This window comes from Asparagus officinalis, chromosome 3, assembly GCF_001876935.1.
Source record: "Asparagus officinalis chromosome 3, Aspof.V1, whole genome shotgun sequence".
NCBI classification, from domain to species: domain Eukaryota; kingdom Viridiplantae; phylum Streptophyta; class Magnoliopsida; order Asparagales; family Asparagaceae; genus Asparagus; species Asparagus officinalis.
The window spans coordinates 67,658,598-67,681,696 of NC_033796.1; the positions used below are offsets into that span (position 1 = coordinate 67,658,598).

At 35.9% G+C, this 23,099-nt stretch overlaps 2 protein-coding genes across 5 annotated transcripts in view; one reads left to right on the plus strand and one right to left on the minus strand.

The window, feature by feature from the left end:
- The window catches only part of LOC109834293 (lariat debranching enzyme), a 31,379-nt gene extending 24,753 nt beyond the window's left edge, over positions 1–6,626 (plus strand). Inside the window, exons 6-10 of one of the 3 annotated variants that reach the window (XM_020402276.1) lie at positions 2,048–2,230; positions 2,328–2,446; positions 2,529–2,668; positions 3,579–3,698; positions 6,420–6,626. In XM_020402276.1, coding sequence (XP_020257865.1) covers positions 2,048–2,230; positions 2,328–2,446; positions 2,529–2,668; positions 3,579–3,698; positions 6,420–6,532 — 675 coding nt within the window. In that variant the 3' untranslated portion in view covers positions 6,533–6,626. The remainder of the gene's footprint in view (positions 1–2,047; positions 2,231–2,327; positions 2,447–2,528; positions 2,669–3,578; positions 3,699–6,419) is intronic. The other 2 variants (XM_020402278.1, XM_020402277.1) reach the window with 2 other exon arrangements.
- The window catches only part of LOC109834295 (FIP1[V]-like protein), a 17,728-nt gene continuing 1,518 nt past the window's right edge, over positions 6,890–23,099 (minus strand). The window contains exons 2-10 of one of the 2 annotated variants that reach the window (XR_002245524.1): positions 21,803–22,038; positions 17,746–17,872; positions 17,586–17,654; positions 17,367–17,516; positions 17,086–17,187; positions 16,641–16,960; positions 8,923–10,519; positions 7,453–8,240; positions 6,890–7,286 (exon numbers count right to left, since the gene is read on the minus strand). Coding sequence is in view for 1 of the 2 variants with exons in the window: in XM_020402279.1 (XP_020257868.1) it covers positions 7,815–8,240; positions 8,923–10,519; positions 16,641–16,960; positions 17,086–17,187; positions 17,367–17,516; positions 17,586–17,654; positions 17,746–17,872; positions 21,803–22,038 (3,027 nt within the window). In the remaining variant the exon portion in view is untranslated. Of the gene's footprint in view, positions 7,287–7,450; positions 8,241–8,922; positions 10,520–16,640; positions 16,961–17,085; positions 17,188–17,366; positions 17,517–17,585; positions 17,655–17,745; positions 17,873–21,802; positions 22,039–23,099 lie in introns of those variants that run through there. The other variant, XM_020402279.1, reaches the window with a different exon arrangement.

A 23,099-nucleotide genomic window follows, 5' to 3' on the forward strand; every position in this document is an offset into this window, starting at 1 on the left:
AACTGCTAAAATATAAAACTATTATGGCTAAAGGAGTCTTTCCAATTCTACTTAAGAGGGGGCTACATTAAACTACGGAACATTTGAGGGGCTTATGTCAGGGGGGGGATCCGAACACTCCATTTACTATGTTCAATCGCGTTTGCACCTCAGGTTAATGGTCCTTAAGCTACTAATAATTAGGTTATATGACCTGCTATTGAAGCGTAGTAATAGGGAACCAATCAATGGGTTCATCTAGGCTTGAGGTGAATAAGTTATGGAAACTCTTTTCTTCAATTCCTTGGTAATTGCTCCTAGATCAGAATGCAAATGATGATCATGGAGCACTTTAACCATCTCAGCATATTCCTCTAAAAAGACGCATTGTAGGTTAACTGATTTTAGCATCAATCAATCAGTGATAAAATAGGCCTGCAATAAAATGCATACTGGGTCTTTGAAACAGTTCTAGTCATCTATTGATAAATCAGTTTACGTTTAACAAGAAGATCTAGATTTCAAGGCTATCTTAATCTAATACGACTTCTTCCGGTTACTTTTTGCTGTTATAGGTGAAATATCTTTGTTATGGTTTGGATCTTGTTATGCTTCACAAGCTTCACATATATAAGAAAGGGCTTAATTATCATGAAACCTCAAGTTTTGCCACTTATTAAGAAACCACATATCTTGTCCTTTTATTACAAAATTCCTGTCTCTAAAAAACTGTAAGTTTCATTATGTACTAGTCCAATGCATATTTATATTCCAAATCTGCCCTCTCTTTCATCTTAACATTTTCTATTCTCTCCCACTTTTCCTTAATGATAAAAATATGCTGCAGTTTTCCTCCATGATAAAACTGAATTATGTGTATCATCCAGCAATTATTAATCTAAATTAATTACAATATGCTTTCGCTGGATATAGTTAAGACTTACTGCAAATCTACGCTGGTTATATTCATTGAAACATTTCATTTAGTATGTATTTTGCATGACTAACATAAGTTATTTTCTTTGAGAACAACACCTCAATGGCACCTCATCACACTAGAAAGCACCCATAAATGACAAAGAAAGCATGAAAGCTTCAGAAACGAGCAAATTACACCAAGTAGAAACTAAAACCAAAGGGTTTGAACTTTGAAGAGATTACCGTTGCCTGGATTTGATGTGATGCGAGGGGGAGGGAGTTTTGCATTACTTGGAGTAAGAAGAAAAGCCTTGTTGAGGGGTATTTGAGAGAAAAAAATAAGTGTGCCTTGCACATGCTGTTTGAAATGGAACTTAACAGTTTTTTTTAATGTCAGCGGGTTTTGTAATAAAAAGATAATGGTAGGGAGTCTGTCAACAAATTGTCAAACTTGAAGGGAGTCATAATAATTATCCTATAAAAAATTAAGAGCATGAAAATTTGTATCCTCGCGTATAGAATATTATCCTCAGAATTTTATTGTTCTTTCTATGTTAGAAAATTATGTTCATCTTTTTATTATTTAATTAGAATGGAGTTTGAGTTCTTGCTTAGACACTGTCATAATTTCAGTATTATCCAAGCCTTTTCACATAAGAGTTTCCTGTAGAACATCTAAGTTGTTGAAACCAGCACATCATCCTCACGGACATTAGAAAACAGCCTAAAGTCTATAAATTGCCAGAGAATAATCATAAATTTCGATCAGCTGTCTAACCTGTCACGTATACTGTAAATTCGTGCAAAATTCTGTAACAAGGCATTTAGTGAAAGCGGGCCCTTACTAGGAATGACAGATCACAACATGGGTTAATCTGTAGAGAAATTTAGCTCTCTTATCATACGGTTTCAGGTCATTACTCATGGTTGTAGCATGTTATATCTGCGCGTGATTTACTTAATTAAGCTTTTTTTTTGTACGTCATGCGAAATGTTTTGGGTTTTGATGTTTTTATCTGTGCACCAGTTTTCACTTTATTTCCTCCTCTATTTGTCCTTCTACTTTGTATTGCCGGAGGGCAACGTGTGTTGTAATTCTTTGGAAATTATATTAAGTAGTAAATATGATAATATTCCTATAATTTTCCAGGTTCTGACCAGAACTTTAGGAAGTAAACCAGCTGCTGAGTTATTGGACCAATTGAAACCACATTATTGGTTTTCTGCTCATCTTCACTGTAGATTTCCTGCTATCGTCCAACATGGGGAGGATGGACCAGTCACCAAATTTCTTGCACTTGATAAGTGCCTTCCAGGACGTCGATTTCTCCAGGTAATTGGCGTTTATATGCACTCTTTTAAGTAACAAAGTGTAAGTCTATGCAGCTAATTTTGTCCGAAGCGTGCTGTATTACTTGCTCTATATTTAGGTTGTTGAAATTGAATCAGATCCAGGACCTTATGAGATTCAGTATGATGAAGAGTGGCTTGCAATAACACGAAAATTTAATTGTATCTTCCCTTCAACTCGGAGATATGTGCATCTGGGGTAGGCACTATTTTGTTTCCAAGATTTATCTTTTATTTTTTTACCAAAAGTTGTTAATTTAAAAAATTTCTATAAAATGCAGCAGTAGACAGCTTGACAATGAAGATCACCTTCAGTGGGTGAGGAATAAGTTAAATGCGAGAGGGAAAAAACCTTTTGATTTTGTTCAAACAGTCCCATGTTTTGATCCATCTCAGCCGTTCTCCAGTGATTCAGTATTGGGTAATCTTGAATGTTCTGTCCCCTATTTGTTATGTTGCAGAATAGTTAAGATCTTGATATTGTATGGATGCTGGGCTTTTTAGGATTAAGTTTAAGTTGCTACTAGTGTTTGATACCATCTTATTGTTATTAATTTACACCTACATCCACTAATGCACCATCTTATGGTTATCAATTTACAGCTACATCCACTAATGCTATTAAACTATTGTTGCTAAGTTGTTCGATGATGTTGTCTTCAAGATATCTACTAGTTTTTTTTTTTGTTGTATAAGTGCATATGAATGCTAAACGCTTGAGTGAATAAACAATAAACAGTAGGTTTGTGACATGGACATTGTCACTTCGTAGTTCAGTCTTCTGTTAGTTTGCGCCATCTTTTTGTTCATGCCTTGCATCAGCTTGACAAGCATCAAGCATGCATGCTCTTCTTTTTTCCTCGTAATTTTTCTACCCTAATTTATTGATATCAATTCTATCATTGCTGGAGATCTTAGTGGCCCAAAGCACGTAACTGGTTTTTCATTAATTTTGTAGTTAATAGCCATCTTCTCTGATTGCTTTTTTTGACCGTGGAAGCTCTAGCAAAGAGTATTAGGTGAAGACAGAAGTATCCTTTCTGTGAATTGATATTTCTCACGGAGAGTTTGCAATTATGCACATGAAAAAAAGAGAGAGTTCTATAGCTTCTTTCCTGCCTTGGACAGGGTGTATGTGCCAATTGCAATTTTGTTAACTTGTGGACTAGTTTTTACTTGATTATTTACCTTTATCAAGTTATGTTTATATATATTCTCTATACGGCCTCTAAAGTGATTAAGTTTTGATGTACTGCCCATCTTAACTATTGTAAAGATTACAAGCTATATGTTTGTAGTTTATTTTAATTGATTTTTCGCCTATTTTACAGGTCATCATCGGAACCCACAGACAGAGGCTTTGCTGCAGTTTCTGGAGCTGCCATATCTGCTGAATACTGAGGCAGAAGCCAACACACCAATACAGAGTAACAAATTTATGAATTCTGCAGGTCTCCAAAAATCATTGCTTATTGTTTTTTGGCCAATGTCATGTAGTATGCTTGATTTTTTGATCATGTCAAGCATAAAATGAAAGGATACAAGGAAAAATACATTCAATTGCATAACAAATCTGAAGAAAGGTAAAAGAGCAGAATTCCACCTATTGCATAGAATAAACTACGAATACTAATTCATCAGTCATTAGCCTGCTCAGTAATTGACCTGTCACGTCCCCAGCCCGCGAGCCCCTTGGCACGCTGTAAGCCGTTGGACCCATTGAATGCAACTCGTTGTTTGGATTGATCCATTGCCAAAAACTTAATTTATAAACCCTCTATAATTCTTCTCATTTACCCATGTGGGACTGAAGTTGGGGAATCACCATCAACCCACCTTAAATATGCGACGTCCTCGCCGCAGTATTGCAATTGGCCCATCATAGGATCACCACCAAGCAATGTGCATCCTAGAGGTGGCTCCTACGGATTCTAGAGGTGGCTCTCACGTCACGCGGTGGCACCATAGCTTAGATCCACACTTTTGGCTAGCTAACTGCTCTGATACCGTTTGTCGCGCCCTGAGCTAGATGGGCGCACGGTAAGCCGTGGGACCGACTGTATGCAACTCGTTGTTTGGCTTGATCCCACCAAAAAGTGTCGGCACTAGTTGCATTTGACTCCTTAGGAGTTGCCTTATGAACCTTCTATAACTCTTCTCATTTTCCTACGTGGGACTAAAGTTGGGGCATCACATACTTATAGTTTATCTCAAAAGTAAAACTAAATGATGTGCATTTTCTGAAGCATTATCCATCGTGTTGCTCGTCTTATATTATAATGTAGATTTGGATGACTTCCCTATAGCTACTATCCTTATTTCTCCATCTCCATCTTCTTCCAACTGTAAGGGAATTGCCAACTGCCCTTTGAGGTCCTATAATTTGGACTTTTCTTGCAAATTTTTTTTCCAGGAGTTTGGATGCACCTCAGAGGTGTGCATCATCTTGATTGACAGCCACCTTATAAAGGTCTGGTAGATTCTTTTGTCAGGAGTTCTTGACTTCCATTGGTGGCTTTATTTTATTGAAGTCTTTGGTGGACATTGATACTTGATGCATTGTTTCCTAATCATTGTTTGTATTATTTTCTATTATGTTTGTCTTATTTTCTATTATGTTTGTCTTATTTTCTATTAATATAACAAAAACATAATACATGGAATGCATATTTAGTAAAACTAAAAAGAAAAAAGAGTCTATGTTACATATTGATGGCCAAGAAATACGTCAAAGTAACCACTTTCATTATTTGGTATCAATCATTCGTAATGATGGCGAGATTGAGGATTATGTTGTCCATAGAATCAAACCACGATGGTCAAAATGGAGGAGCGCTTTGGGAGTCTTATGTGAGATACGGGTGTGGGTACTTGTGCGGACACGACAGACACGGCTATATATTTATAATTTACATTACATCAAATATTAAATTAAAATACCTATATAACATTTGTATTTCTTTTATTATCTATAACAGCTAAGAATTAAAAAATCCAAACAAAAGAATTAAGATCTTTCGTCGTCGTCGAGCAATTGGGAATGGAGACCTTCATTTCTTTTATGAGTTTGAAGAAGATGACGTGGGAATGGAGAAGAAAAGGTAGAATCGGGTTTAGTTTTGATCGTAAGGGATACTATGGGTATTTTTCAACTCTTGAATTGATGGATTTTGGTTTTCAGGTTCAAAATTTTATTGGTTTTGAACCTGATATACCAAAGAAACCAATTTAGGTTATAAGTGATGGGAAAATTGGATTTTGCTTTGAATCACTTCAATCACATGTGTCCATGGCATGCCTGTGGTGGATCTGTTTCCGATACGTCTTGGACACGTATATGGCACCTAAAACGAAGTGTTCGGGTAGCCTAGGCTTTTACCCAACCCACCAATAGTTAGATAAGGAGGATATGGGTAACCCGACTGTTAAGCGGGCCAAGAATTGGTCAAGGAGGTCCTTAAACCCAACAAATGACACATGATGGTCAATGCGGGGTCAAATCAATCCGTACATGCTCTAACTAGTCTGATTGCATTCCCAGTAGCCGTCTAGTCCTTGTGTTATAAAAAGTTTGGCTTTTACTTCATATTTCTTCTCTATGTGTAGTATTAGCATTTTCTTGGACTTTTTAGGTAATGGATTCTTTGAAATTACTTTATGCGGTGGTAAGAAGTCCTGTAGCTCAATATGCATGTTCTATCGTTTTCTTTGTAAAGTTTAGGATGATGCAAGCTATAGAACCACTATGCTGCAGTCAGAGCTGGCTAAAACAAACTTTCAAGTACCTAGGCCATTTTTTTCACCTGATTATATTATTTACACTAAAAGAGCAATAAAAGAATTTCTTTCAACTTCTCTTTTGAAATGTAATTCCAAGCCTGGAAATCTTGCATCTCCGGCCAAATATTTGGGATAAAGGCTGTTGGAGAACTATTTGATTCAAAAATGATGCAATCTGCACGAAAGCATTCTGAAAGGACAAAGTTGCATGTATGTTGTTTCTATATTCACTTCCTTTATCTGGAAAATATTGACTTCAACATATGATTTTTTTCCGTAAACAATCTAAACATGCTTAAGGAATGTATTTTCAATTTTCTTTGTAAATTCTGTAGATATATATTTTTTAAGTTCGAGCAATTTTTTAAAAAAGTTACCTGGTAATTTGACAGATTCCAATCAGCGCTCCTTTGACACTGACGATGATGACAATGCTGGCATTGATGATGTTGACGAGCTAGAAGAATTTGCAGGGGTTGGAAGTGAAGATGCTAGCGCTTGCTAGCTGTACTAGTGTAGATTTAGAATTTTCAGGTCGGCAATGTACTGTAAATTTATGATGTTCAGTTCAAATTAGGGTGTTGTTTTGCTTTGGCGTATGAGGTAGTTGATGCTTGACGTAACGAGGTTGATAGCGTATTAAACAAAATATGGACTATTGAAGCTTTTAACACGTCAAAAGAAAATGTGGAGCAGTATACAATGTGTCTGGGACTGGGAATCTTAAAATAATCAAACAAATCATTATCACTTAATAATTCAAACAACTTATTTGCGAAAAAACATTCCATTGGGTTTCTCTTTGAGGAGCAAAGAACGTATCAATCAAGAATCCTAAAGCTGGCAAGTTATAGGGGCCTTGTGCACAAAATCTTGACGTCTTTTATTGAGAGCATACAGGGAACTTACTAGAAATGATTTTGAACGTTATGATTGTATTTAACCTATATATAGAGTATACTTTTTGTATGACAGTTGAATATTGTAAACATCCAGTAAACATCCAACCCTTCTCCCCGCCTTCCCATGGGTCGGATACAACATCCCAACTCTCCCATAAAGTTAGCACTATAATACACTGTCAATTTTATCACCCTTTACTAAAGCATCATTTTTCATCAGTACAAAAAAAAGGCTTCCATCAAGAGCCAACACGCATCTCCTTCACTGCTCCAGATCGACTTTAACCTCAGACCCACAATCACCCTTCTCGTTTCTGCCAGCTGGGTTTCTCCATCTCCATGATAATCTTTTTTCACCTGTGAAGAATTATTTTTTTTAAAAAAAAAGCAGATAGAATATTTATACAGAAGCTCTTGCATGCCCATTGACGGCTCAATTCTACATTTCAAACATCTAAAGAGACGAAGTGATTTTAAATAAAAAAAATCACAACTTTATACTGCAGATACAGCAGCAGCTTACCGGTAGCAGGCATCTGCCAATGATTTGAATGCAGATCAAGGCAAAGCTGCAAGTATGCATCCAGCCAGCGAGCCATCTGCCTCAAACTTGAACTTCACCTTTTGATCATCTATACCTGCGTATAAATCTCACAATATTACGTGGTTGAGGGCTCCTCCTAAATACAAGGTTCCACTTGCCCCCGCATCAGGCTAAACTATTACAAATCCTGTGTATTTCACAACGCCATCAGGAGGAAGTTGAACACCAGCATAAATAGAATACCAATTCCCGTTTCATGGGGTTTCAAGGCATATATCCAGCAACGAGGAGACATCCGTTGATCTCACAATAAAAAACAAATTTTATTCCCGTCTTCTCAATCAGCTACTTGTCCATTTCCGCTTCCGAGGAGGGCGCTCAGGCTTTAGTTGTGTATCATTCTTTGGTCTTTCGCCTCTCAAAGAAGCCACATCCTTATCACCCAGCATAGGAAGCTTAAATCGTTCGCTTTGCCTCTTAAGCTTCTCCACGGTGTCCAGGTGTTGATCTAAATCCTCCCCAGACTTGTCATCATTACCTTCGCTTATTGGCAATTCATCAATTGGCACTATGTCACTAGCAGTGACTTTCTCGACCTCTTTCGTTATGGAGGAAGAAGACAACTGTACATTGTTTGTGGCACTGTAATCTCTCTCTTTGGGGCTGGCCCAGCGCTCGATTTTCGAACGACCCCTTTTTGACTCATGTTGGCTCTCATCATCCGAAGCAAGACCGCCCCCTTGTTCATTTATGCCTTTCGAGCTATCCTGAAATAGGTTTAATCACTCAAATCAATGAATCTATAAAAAAAATTCATTTATCAAACCATAATTTGCTTGTGGTAAGAATTTGTACTTATGGCCAAGACGTGAAGACTAATATATCTGAATTTATATTAGAAGTGCAAAGCATTCATTTCAACCTACAAAGTAGCCTGCTTCTTGTTCCCTAAATTACTGTAGTATGTAGGAGGAATCATAATAAATGTCTTGATCAGTCATCCGCCCAGATTAATATAAGATTGCATCACTAATTCGGTACACACATCAGAAGGCTGACATTCACAGAAATAAAGTCCATGAAATCATCAAATTAAATGGCCAATTGGCATGGGAACCTATCAAAAAAAGATAGGTATTCTAGACGTAACTTATGGTGATAATGAAAGATATGTTGTTCAATTAATTACAGGGTTATAAACAATTCCTAGAACAAGATGATACAATTAAATCACTGTGACATGTAAAGCCTAACATGTACAGATTACTAAAAAAAAGGGCATTTGTTAGCAACGACATAGAATCAGCTTTACAGGTGTCAGAGTATCTACATAATATCTGAAGGGTTGCAAGATACTCCAGCACCTTAAATGATACCTACTCAAGTCAAAAACTAAAACAAGAACAAAAATAACAATAATAATAACTCAACTTTGACCATTATTAGTACCTTGTCATGATGAGCACTTTGGTCTTCATGCTTCCTCTTACCACGTACTGCAGGATTTTGCATGTTACCTTCAGTATCCTTGTGCTTCTCCCTTGATATCTGCAGTTTATCAGAAGAACTAGGACATTGACTGTAAGAACTTAAGCTTCTTTCCTCATTATGGTGCTTCTCACGAACAGGTATATCTTCAAGTCCATTGCTATGTGAATCATTTTCTTCCTCAGCTTGATCTTCTCTCTTTGATTGCTCAGCATGCTGCTTTCTATCTTTATGCTGATAATCCTTGTCAGATGCCAAAAGTTTAGAACTACCCTTATTCCTTCCACACCCACTTAATGGCTTGTTTTCTATAGCCCGCCCACTACTAGAAATACCCCGACCTTCCTCTCTTTCTCGATGCAAGGAATCTTCATGAGAGTGTTTAAGTTGCTGCCTATCTTCTCTCTCTCTTTGGCGGCGGGAAGAATGGCGATCTTCAGCTTTGTTTCTCCTTTGAGTACCATCTTCCCTCCTCCTATGCTCAGGTTTACCATCTTTCTCCCTTTTCCGCCGGCTTGAATCCTCCCTGGCCCTGTAACCATGCAAGGAATCTTCCTTTTCAGTTCTTTCTCTCCTCAAATATAGACGATCATCTACGTTGTCTCTACGATTCACATCATCATTTTCCCTCAGCCTTAAACCCCCTCTATTATGCCCCCTCCAATCTCCATCATCCAACCTTCTCGTAAAGTGGGTATCATTATCTTTGTTGATCCTGTCACTAACCCTAACTTTATTTCTATTCCTTGACCCGGCTTCCTCAGTATATTCCCATCTTATGTCTTTATTTTCTAACCTTCTTCTGTGTGTGTCTTCTTCCCTCCTCTGCCAAAAAGAACCACCCACCTCTCGGGGTCTCTCAAAGCGTTCACTCCTATCGCGAATAGGATGTACAGCATAAGAATCCCAATCTATATGTGAATACGAATTATACATAGCTCCCCGTCCTCCCAAATCCATAGGCCTCCTGCCCATCTCATGCCTACCTTCTCTTCCATAATCATCTCTCTGATAGAACGGGTTTTCCTCTTCATGGTGCCTTCTCATATCACCATCTCTCTTTGATCTTCCACCTTGTATTTCTTCATCAGCTATTCGGCGTCTCTTTTGATTGCTACTTTCATATTTTGCTCTACTGTTGTCACTCCGTGTGACCTTTAAATCATCATCAGCAGCAGCATGGTCTTCAACTGCAGTTTGATCAACTCGAGAGCTTCGTTTTTGCTTCTTGGAAGAATGACCGATGTTATCTTCACCAAGAGTTTCGCCTGAAATTCGAATGTCTGAAGTTTCCTCCTCTTCTACTTCGATACTATCACCTAAAGCAAGCATGTCATCATGTTCACCATCCTTCTGTCCTATGCTCAGATCCCCAGCTGTGTCAGCTGCCATTGCAAGTGAAAATTTAGGAGTTTGATCAGCTTCCATGCTACTGGTTGGCCTTCCTTTCTGGCATTTATCATGTTTCTTATTTTGAGCACTTTGAATAGGGATGCTGTCAGTAGAACGGTCGCCACTTGCACTAGAGTGTCTTCCATGTGAGGGTCCTTCTGCCAACCTAAAGTTGCAGACAGTACAACTTCATTCAGTATTTGTCAACAAGCATCATATATGAATTGTTAAAGGATCATAGCAAATCATGTCATAGTGGAAAAATAAACAGGAAAAAGGTAAGCTTTGAAAAACTGTGTTACACCTCAGCATCATAAAAAGCTACAGAAATGAAATTTAGTCTCAAGCTCTCATATGCAATGAAATTTCCAGAAAGATTTATGAGGAAAATATATGAAGATCTTTGTGTTGTAACTAATGATAACACTGCATTTAAACCATAAAGTTAACTCTTAGTATACTTGCAGAACAGTAAGCTTCGTTGCAGATTTTCCAGCGCAGAGTTATCTGGGTCAGTATGTGACTATGCGAAATGAAAAGAAAAGGAAAAAAAGAAACTGTTACAGAACTTGAACAGCTGGTAGCAGTTGGTAAGGTCCGTAAGGATACGTTGGCTGATCATAAGTTCTTTTCAAGTAGTCAATAACTGCTTTAGCAACTGAAGAGTTAGTATTAATTATAATATTGTAATATATTTGATTTAATATACTCAGGATTTTAAACAATTGTGTGAATGATAAAGCTAAAGGTATATAAAATTAATTATATTTTTAGCACTTTAAGTGGATTGAAAAGGTACAAATCTACAAGTTGATAAGCTATGTTACTCAGATACTTCTATCATCAAGATGTACCCATACCCAACACGTAATCTGGATGGACACTTCTCGGATATATGCATTCATTTATTCAGACGTCGTCAATTGTATGCATTGTTTTAAATATCGGCCGATAATCGATATTATCGGCCGAGTTATCGGATTTGGGAGCTCTCCGCTAGGATAAATTGGATTTTTAATCAGTTATCGTTTTTCTAGGTTTATCGGCGATTTATCGGCGTTATCGGCACTTATCGGCCGATAAGTAAGACCTTTTTATCGGGATTATCGGGATTATCGGCTCATTTTGACTAACATTATATTTTTTTCAAGGCTATGATGCAAGTTTCGCTTTCTACAATTGGTTAATGATTCTAAACATGATGATTTACATTTTGGTATGTTTATATTTTATTAAGCATGATTAGATTATATTTTTTAATTGTTATATTATATATACACATCATCCAGTATATCACTCCGATAAATACTATTTATCCCCGATATATCCCCGATTTCCGCTATCCGATAAGGATTTTGGTCGTCCGATAAATCCCCGATAACCGATATTTAAAACCTTGATTGTATGATATATGTTTTAATTTATAATACTTGCCAAACACTTCTTAGACATATATCTTACACTTCACAATGCTCACATCCATTTCTCGAAACTCGCTAGACATAGGTTGGGTTCATTTCAGCATAATAGGGTCGATTGGGTGTCTAGTTTAAATATGAGTAGCTTCCAATTTATAATAAACATAATAAAAGAAACTTAAAAACATGATAGGAATTTTAATTCTAGAAACACGTGAATAGAAAAACAATTATGATCTCATCTAAATTATTAATCTCAATATGTACGTACGTACGCACGTATCCATGTCCCTGTACTCGTTTTCATGCAACTTAGTTGATAAGTAAATAGTGGTGACCTGACTTGTACGAAAACAGAAGAGTTCCACACAAAATAGTCCAATCAAATCATGTTACTATCATTGGTTAAGTTCTTATATATACCACACCCGCTAGAAAAACTGAGTAAAAAGTAAGGTGCAGCAATTTGTGTGGTCAGGAGTACAGAAAGAAAGGAAAAGGAAGAGAAAACAAATCAGAGAGAAGTGGTTATTGCCTTTAAGTCTCTTCCACAATTTGTAACTTACATGATATAAGGTTACCACTGGTCAAAGATGGTTAGAAATTGACCAAAGAAGGTAGAACAGTAAGGAGAAAATAGTTATTTCCATACTGCTCGAGAAAGGACATGAAGAAATACGTTTACGGAACATATTTATAAACGCAAATTAAAGAAAACCTCGGTTACGAATTGCCGATTTGGGATTATCAAGGAAATTCCCTGGTTCATTGGAGAATTATTTATAAACACAATTTCTGCTTAACAATATAACTCTTAGATTAACAATTTATATAAAATATTAAGAGTAAAATTGCTAATAGTAGTTAAATAATAAAACTTAGGGAAAAAACCTATATAGATTGTCTATGACAGCTTGTTACTATAAAACTATGAATAATTAACGTTATACCATGGTTTAAAGATGTCCAAAAATTATAAAATTTAAGAAAACTACCGAGAATAAAATTATAAATTGCAAAAAATATTAAAAGATGCTTTTAACTGCACCACGACCAAGAAGTTTAGAGATTTGGGAGCTTAATCATCCAATCTGCTACAAATTATCTGTATAGGTATCAATGATATGGTCTGCCATTAGGATCTCAGGAGAATAAATCTTAGGAATTGCAACTTTAAATTGTTGAGTGGTTGTGTTTGGTAATAGCAGATATGTATTCATATGCATGTTTGGTCAACAGTTTTACAATGCACGAGACTTTTCCATACATTATTTTGAAGTTAAAAAAGGTTTTTTCATTTGTATACCCTTCAAAAAATAAATTTACTTTAAATGTCCTCCCAATCTTCATATTTGTTGATTTATCCACCAATTTATGGACAGGGCAATTATCCCCAAATCCTCAAACTTTTTATTTTACTTCCATCAGAAATTTAGCAGAATTAAGGTAGAATGATTACTCTCTCTCCTCCTCTGAAAAAAACCAGGAAACCTATAGTAAGTTTGGACCATAGTGTGAGCCTGTGAAGATTAGCCAATGGAAGAAATGGTGTACTGTAACATATTTTGTGAGGACTATCCAGAAAGACCCTGACATGCCCACCATTTCTCAGGTTCACCAGAAATATAATTAATATCACTATAATTATCTTAGGCTAGGCTTCTCTACAAAACATACTTGCTAGAAACATACTTGCACATCCAAGATCTTATGTAAGATAATCCAGGATTCTAATAGTTTTCTAGCATGTTTGCCTTCACAAATGATGCTTATACCACTGTTGAGCTGTTCAGCTTACCACAAAAAGATTTTCAGATTATAATGAAGACTCATTGACAGAGTAGAGTGTACTGACTTTTTTTTAACTTCCTGTTTCGTTTAGATTTATGAAGCTAGTACTTTATCTAGATGCTTAAGAAGACGATACCACAGCATATTGTTTTATTTACTACGCTTGAAAGAATCAAGATGTTTTCTTTTACCGCTACTTGGACTTTTTCCTTTTGGAGTTAATGGATGTCAAATGATGCTCAAGTTTTGCTAAAATATATTGTTTGGTCATATTTTTTATCAATAAGTTTTTTGGAGGTAGGAATTGTGTCTCTCTAAAATATAAAACATAGAAGCTACAGTGATAAAATCATTAGAAGATTGTGGCTGCTATCATGTATTTTGTTGTATGTTTCTTGGGGCGATACAGCAACTATATTCAAGAGAAATTGATGATTCTAGTATCAAGTTGCAACTAGTTTATAATGAAATATGATACACATCATAATAAAGGACCGATATCAGAAGTTGGTGTCTGCTGATGGACTAAGTAAATATGTCCAGTACCAAATCAGTATGTGTTCTTGTTTTATATAAATTTTTAACAAATGTGGATAGTTGGTATTTCTTGTTTAACTATCATTCAAAAAAGGAAAACAAATATGGATAGACTTGAACTATCCAAAAGATCTACATAAACATCCTTAAAAAAATCACATCCCACTGCATATGAGTTAAACTCTATCCAACACAATATTATATAATCTCTTTGGGTAATCTCAAGCCAAATACGTCAGATCTCTATAAACGTCTTACTTTAATGCAAGAAATGATTAAATTAAAAGCCTGACCCAAGTGTGACCCACTTTTCCTCTCCAACATATCAGACCTAATCAGCAATCCCTGTTGAAAAACTATACTCGCTCCTACCAGATATCTGTATAGAAAAACAAAACCAATGAAAACTATACTCACTCCGCTTCATTACTCCCTATATAACTATGGTCATGTGACATATAAAAAATGTCACTGCAAGCCTTGTCTGTATCAATAACACAACTCTGACACCATGGCTGGTCAAACTGCTCAATTTGATTTCATGAAAAATGAGCCTAGAATTATGATGCTTTTTTGTTGATGAGAGCGAAAGTATGGTTGTGGATGGATAACAGAACTATTGATTGAATCAAATCTCCACTCAATGCTGCAAAAAGATGGAAATTGTCACTTTTCAGCTTATCAAAGTGGTACATCTTAACCATTGTAGGCAAGTCAGAAAGCTAAGAAACGAAGGACCCTAACAATACATCAGCATAGGTCTTTTTGCTAACAGCACCCAATTGTTCGAAGGACCAAGATATTCAAGACATGTGTCTCAGAGTTAGCATGTTTATACTCATATAAGGGATCTAGATCTGTTCACCGGTACCTTCAAAAAGAATTTTCTTCTCAGCCATTTCATTGCAGGATGTAAAAGTGTGCAAGGTGCGAATGGGGAGAAGAGATGCCATAATTGGGGTTTGGAATAAGACGGCCTTTACAACTTTAATTTTTCTCTTTTTTTATTTATAAGTAATATAAGAGGTGTTCGGCTTTTTATCATTCTGGCATCAAGCTATTTCCGCAGGGCCTCCCCTTACAGTATCATCACAATAATAGACCATGACCACCAAGTTCCAGATGGACTGGCGTGATTCCTCTACACGTAAGACACCAGAATATGAAGAATGAATGAAGAAATGCATGAGAGAAAAGCATAATAAACTGGGTAATGCAGAGCATGGGCAGCATGTTAAGAGTGTTTTTGGTGATGTTTTTAGTTATGCATGTGTCATCCATTAAAACGTACACATCTTAATTTCCTAATGTGGACTCGATAGTAAAACTATTTGACTTGAATGGTAAATGCTTACTACAGCACATTCGGGCAAACTAAGTGGGATGCCTAAGTTTATATTAGATGCTCCAGAGATAGGTCTTCACGAAAAAAGGGAAACAAGGGGAGTATTAAGATTTTGATAGATGAGACAAATAAGGGGAAAAAAAGAGAGGTTTTCTGTAGTTTCAGTTTGAGCACTTGAATGTGTGATAGACCAGGGTGCAAAAAGTGGGAGCAGAAGAAAGAACATGGGAAGCTTTCTGCTTTTCAAGAGAAGCAATGTGTTTAGCTTCCGCAAGTTGTGGATATTTTGTATCTAATCATTTCTTAGGAAAGCTATCAAATCTCCTTTTCACGGGTAAAATCAGAGAGCTATGGTAAACCTACAAATAATGCTTTATCCAGTACATGCCACAGTACAAATATTTTAGAAGATATTTTTTGCAGAAACCACCTTTAAAATAGGGCGAGAATACGTAAACCACCTTTAAAGTCCAGTTAATACATAAACCACCTTTAGAGGGGTTTCAGTAAGGCGGTAACAATCAACCATCTTGAACTACTTTCTGGTTAAATTTCAGCTGAAATCCCCAAATGACCTTAAAAAAAAACTCGACCAAAAAAGAGGTCAACTTTACTTGAGAAGACGTGTCACATACCTGGCATGTGTGCTTTAAGGGTATTTTGGGGACTTAATAGAAATTTCACCAGAAAAGAAGTCAATGTAGTTGATTGCTATCACTTTAAAGGTGGTTTCTGCATTAATTGAACTTTAAATGTGGGTATTTTAAAGGGGGTTTTTGTTTTAAAAAAAATCCATTTTAAATGCCAAGAGTAATAAAAAATAAAGTTTAGAAATATACAATTTGCATAACCATGTACAACATATGCTACAAAAGAAGAGTGACACAAAACAATGAAATAAATACAAATTAATCGACAATCAAAAAGGTGTAGAGGGTGAAAACTGAAAAGGTAGATATCATGGTTAAAGACTTAATAATGACATCAGAGAGCAAACATAAACTAATTGGGTATCATGGATAAGAGATCACAATCAGTGGTGCTGAACTTGAATACACATTTAGCCAGTCACACTTTTTTGTAAATAATTTCACACACGATATCAGTCACATTTTTCTCCAAGGGAATAATCTCATCGTGTGTGTAAAGCAAAGCAAAGCATTAAACATAAACAACTGGTCATAGTTATGTGATACCTTGCTGCACGATGTGTACCAAAAGATCTAGAAGGACTCAATGGGCTCCGTAATCTAGAACCAGATTTATGGCGAAGAGGTGACTCTGGAGGAAGGGGTATAGAGTTATCTTCAGATTCATTTTGAAGCCTTCTTGACCCTCTTTCCCCACAATGACCACCAAAACTTTGGGCAAAGCGATCATAGCTTTCAGATCCATTGCGTCTATCGCCATCAGCATTATTGACACCCGCAAGCTCTTCTCCACACATATCTTTTTCAGATTTCTCTATTGCACTATCATGAACAATCGAATCTTCCTTGCAACCCTGCAACATAATCTGTGTGCCCAGATATTTTCAGTATGCAACGAATAACAGGTGGCCAAATGCATGAAAGCCACTTATCCGCCAGAAGCATGAAAATCTAAAGTAATGTTTTTCTATAGCGTATGTGCTTAGTTTACCTCTATAACTGCATCTGCATCACGAGCACGTGGTGGCCTGGTGTCTATCGAGGGAAGCCGTTCACCACAGCCAATTTCAACCGGTATTGCTCTACCAGGTGGCTGATACAATATGAACCAATTAAAAATAAACTTGCAACTCATAGCAAGATTGTAAAAAGTAAACGTCAGCACCCAAGTAAAACATTCTGTAAAACACATGAAAGTGGAAGAGAGGGACGTAAAGCAAAAATATATATCACAAGTGATAGGCAAAAGAATACTAAATATTTAAGACGTACAAAAGGTGCTTGTATGCATGGGAGACCTCTTCCCTGAACATGCAAATCAGTATGCCCAAGATCTAGCTTTCCATGCTTCGTATTATCAGCAGAAATATCATGATGACCTGCAGCAGCCGCCAGCTCGGGAGGTAAATCTGGGTCAAACTCCTGACAAGAATGAGTATTAGTATTGATAGTTTAACGAAGAATATCAGGTAAGCGTTTGCAGATCCCTACATGCTCTGATCGCCCACTCTCATACACATGGATTTTGCTTCGCATGGTAGACTCTAGACGAAGTTGGTCCTGCACATTTAAATGTTAGAAAACGTAAATTAACAAAAACAAAGCAGTCTTCTCCTCTCCAGTACATATGGACAATAAGATAGTGACTTGCCAATTGTTTGCTATATTCTTTCCATTTGTCTTCATCCAAATCAAAATTGAAATAAATTGAAATATCAACTCCAGGATGTCTCCAAGGTTTCTCCTCAAAACTTTCTATGTCAACCTCAAATATTGTCCTGAAAAATATTAAAAACCAAAATTTAGAAAATAAAGTTTATTAGAATAAACTACAATTATATTGAGGAGAATAAAAGCAAGCATGTGTTTCTTGAGCAGCTACCATAACAGCCATTTCAAAGTGTTTGAAGACCACTTCAGCCCAAAAAGAAAGTGGTGGGCTACCAATCTATTATCAAACAATCCAACACTTGACACCTACCCTCAGTTGTAACTTCGAGGCACATGAAAAGGTTAACATCATAAATGTGACCTAATTGGAAAGGCAGGATAAATGGAGGTAAATAACATTTATAAATTGCTAATAGTGACTTCTCAGCGCAACCTCCTGGATATATAATTGTTTTAGCCAAAAGCTTGAGGTGATGAGCTATGGGCTAATAATGTACATCAAGAAAGCATAACAGTTGAAATTTAGCCCTAAACTTGAATTCATCTAATGATACAAGTGGGCTTTGGCTTCATAAAAAAAAATTCTATGGCATCAAAGCAATCACAATCATAGTTACTGATACTGGAACAACTATCTTTTCATCAGTTAAGTTTTGCACATCTGTAATGCAAGACATCCAAAACATGCTCAACTAGAAACCTGTTAAGGAAAATATTATGAGATATTGTTGAGATATTGGGAGATATCATTGCATATGATTTATCTCATACCTATTTTATCCTAACCTCTATTTAAGAGAGGTTAGGGTTAGATGAATAATATCTGGGCCTTTTTTCTATTTCTCTATATGGTATCAAAGCCATCTTCTTGACCCTAGAGAGACATCTTTCTTCATTGTCTACATCGAGCCGTCGAGGGGTTTTTCCTGAAAACTTCCCCTCAGCGGCCTCGACATCGAATTACTATCCACCTGATATTGTTCACCAAGTACAGTTTATCTATTGATTTACTATTTGTCAGTTACTATTCATACATGTGCTAGTACTGTTCATATCCCCCGATAATTGTTAGCCGCAAATTACTGGTTCACCATCCACTCCAATCAAAGCCGACTCCACTCTTATCTGCCCTCATCGACCTGTGCCCGAGCCCAAAATCAACTTCACCTCGTGGATCATTTGTTTGTCAGACCCTTAAAAAGGGATTATTTGTTGTTTGATCCTTCAAGGAATAATCATTTGTTTGTTAGATTCTTAAAGAAGGATTATTTGTTATTAGATCCTTCAAGAAAGAATCATTCGTTGTTGGATCCTGGAAATGATCATTTGTTGTTGGATCCGTCAAGGATTATTTGATAGGTGGAGTCCTAGAGGGGATCAACTAATTTGAAGATGTCCAAGTGAAAAATAAAAAGATCAAGACTACTTTAAGTTTTTTAAAGCATCATCATAGATTAGTGTGTGTGCACTTTATTTGTAACAAGCTGGACATGTATGATATACATGCTCCAGCTTAAGAGGGAGTGCTCAAGAATATATTATGAGATATTGTTAAGATGTTGTGAGATACGGTTAGATATGATTTTATCTCATACGTATTTTGTAATATCCTCATAACCTCTACTTAAGAGAGGTTATGGTTAGATGAATAATATCCGACCATTTTTCCTATTTCTCTGCAAAACCCAAAGAAAAGCATGATCCAACTTATTTTTATTAGCCCAAGATGATATGTTAAACAAATGAATTATTGCATACTTTATCACTTTATACAGTTAAACAACATATCTTACAAGTCCTTGATGAGTAAAACAATGTAAAGAGACCACACTTACTTGATTAGAAGCACAAATCTTAGGTAACTTACTAGAAGCAAAAAAAATTGAAAGACATTATCAGTAAGTGATACAACAGGATATGATGTAATAGAGTACTGTACCAGAACAAAAGGAGATATTTCCCATCCTAACTTCCTAAGTCTGATCAATGTTAGACAAAAGCCAAAATTATAAACATATCATGCCATGTTTCGTTAATTTCCCTAGAGAAACCAAAGTTTAACTTTTTGAAGGGTCGTGCTACGGGTACAGAAACCTTTATTTCATCCACACATGGTTCAGACATAATCATAGTATTAAAGAAGCAATCAGAATTTTAAAGCTAGTTTTGACAATTAAGAAACACGAGGAGAAAACGAGTGTAGCAGAAATGAGAATGTTACAATTAACTCATGAATATACACAACAAGAATTGAGTGCATTCCTGGGAGGTCAGAGGTTGTTGCAACCTAATATAATGTGGGACGAAATTGATTGAGATGATTTGACCATGTGCAAGGAGACCACAAAATGCACCAACTAGGAAAGACAATAATAAGATTATAAATAATGTAGCCATGAGGATTAGAGGTAGGCCTAAGCGAATAGGTTACACACAGTTAGAAAGGATACAATAGTATTATAATTAAACAAGGAGATGGTCCTAAATGAAACTGAATGGAAAATAGGATTCATGTAGCCAACTCCAAAATCTTGGGATAAAAGTTTGTTATAGTTGTTATATCAGGACACTATCAGGTTACTTGCTGATTTCGAGCTGGTCATGAATTTTCATCCATGAGGTGTGGAATAGACTTCTAACGTGACAGAATTTACAAGTTGGATATAGATCAAACTAAACCAGTCCCACCTTGACCTAATTAATACGAACATACGATGGCATATGTATTCTGAAAACCAACATTGACTTGAATTTGACTAGACCCTAAGAATAATCATTATTCTATCTGAAGCAGTAATAATGTATTGTGCTTATACATTGTATTGCATGTGCATATGTACCCGATATTATAATATTAGAGAAAGCTAAATAATTCGAACATTTTTTCACTAGTAGATATCCATAACTTATAGCACTGCTTTAACCTAATACTTATATGGTACTCGCTTAAATATTTAAACTAAAAATTTTATATTTTATACTAAAAAACTTTTGAAAATGCCGAAAACTATTAAATAAGTTTTTTTCATATTAACATTTAGCTTATCATTAAATGTTAAAAAAATACATTATATGTATAATTAAATTCACTTTTTATAATATTGGACCAAAACTTAATGAAGAACTGAACCCAACTGCAATCTTATGATGAGGTAGCATATGGCAGGACCCATTGTATACAGTAAATCTGAACCCCAAAACCAGTGGTTACCAAGAAGCCAACCTGAGCCAAAACCTGACATGAATTTGATGTCTTGTCCACAGGAGTTAGATCACATTTCAAATCCACTGTTTCCTCATGCTGCATAGTATTGACTTGGGGTGTAGTTGCACCCCAAACAATCTATAAATTACACTTTAAGTCTTCAACAAATACGATTTGTCCCCATGGTTTAAAAAAACAAATTTTTAAAATAGATCCTATTAAAAATTTATTTTTAAAAATCAACCCTATTAGAAATTTATTTTAAAGATTCGACCCATTTAAAATTTAATTACCATTTTGACCTGATTTCAGCCACCTGGCTGAAACCAGGTCGAAAATGGTAAATAAAGTTTGAAAACTTCATAGGATTTAAAATTCTGTTAAGTTTAGCGTGGTTAATCAGACACTAAACTTCACAGGATTTAAATCCCGTGAAGTTTTCGAATTTTATTTGTCATTTTCGAGCCAATTTCAAACATGTGGATGAAACTAGGTCAAAAATGACAATTAATCTCAAAGGGATCGTTTTTTTAAAAATAAATTACTAATAGGGTCTATTTGAAATTTTGGCCATTTAAAAATTTTGCACCCCACTTTTAGTTTTCAAGCTATTTGAATTTAGCAGTTGTAAATTAGTAGCCCATTTTCATTCATCCTGTTTGAAAATAGTATACCATCTTCGTTTAGGTAAATAGATATTTATCGTCCTCCTCTCTAAGAAATTTTTTTTGGATCCACCACTACCAACACCAATTATCTAAAAAAATCCATGCAGTATAAGGAAATATAATAATAAGAAAATCTGAGGTATTTATAAGCATATTGATCTTACTTGTATGAGGGAAGGGTGAAATCTAATCCACCACCAAAAGCGCGTGAAGAATTATTCGACAATCCAGGCCTAAAACCAGAATGGAAACCTTTTGGTCCGCCAAGAAAGCCTGTTCTGCCTGCAGGCCTCCAGTCACCTCTCCCACGACCACCAATAAAATCCATTGTTGGGGGACGAATTTGACCTGGAGGACCAACTGTTGGAGCACCAGGTGCTGCTGTACCGGGTCTTATATACTGCACAAGGGGGGAAAGAAGGGGGGATCACAGAGAGAGATGTGAGATCCTATGTCGTTGAATTATTAAAAATGTGGCAATAATCAAAAAATTTATTTCATCTGTATATTTCAAATGAATACATTATAATATCAAATTCACAGCATATGCATGTAAAAGTTTCAACAAGCTAAATATGCTACTAGTACGCAAGCGTAGAAATATACTTTTCAGGAAACATACATGCAACTGATGCCTCCGAAGACAATCAGAATATCAAATCGACAAACATAGGAAAAGACATCATTTTCCAAGCTTCCATTGAAGAGACAAAGGAAATTTCAGTTATCTCACAGTAACAGATGAATAATATACTAAGCCATGCATATAAAAGATGTCAGGTCAGGGGGGAAAAGGGCAACCTCAACTTGTTAATAAGAGAAACCAGATTTAGCATAATTTACATCAAATGGAATACTGTGTACAGGATATAAAAGTAGGCAAGACTTACAATCCAACAATAACATGATAATTGTCATAAACATATCGAGAAAAATGCATCATTGACCACAGTAACAGTAATATACAATTCTATGCAATCTAAATTAGTTTCTTTTTAGAACATAACTTTATTTCAAGAACTCTCTTTAAAGCAACTATCTAATCTTTAAAATTTTGGATTGTTCTTCATTCGACAAATAAAAGAACAGAAGCAACAAGAAAATAACTATGCTTAGCTTCTAGTCTTCCTTCCCCACCCACCATTACAACGGTCCTCATTTTGTTGTCAAGCAATATACTCCCTCTCTTTGGCATGAGACTGTGAGTTAGTCAAAGTTTTTCAAAAATCTTTTTCTACTTCCTCTTTTTTCCTACTTCCTTGTGCAGCCAATTCACAATTTTGAAGAACCTAATAAAGTATGTCCTCCATCCTCAGATAAGTAATCATAATAATATGAAGTAAAAAAATTATCCATAAAGCAAATAATTTTGTTTTCTTCAAAATGCTTGTAGGCTTCCCTCATGAGAGAGGAAGAGAGTCCTCACAGTGATAGACACCCAAAAGACGAGAAGGAAGCCTT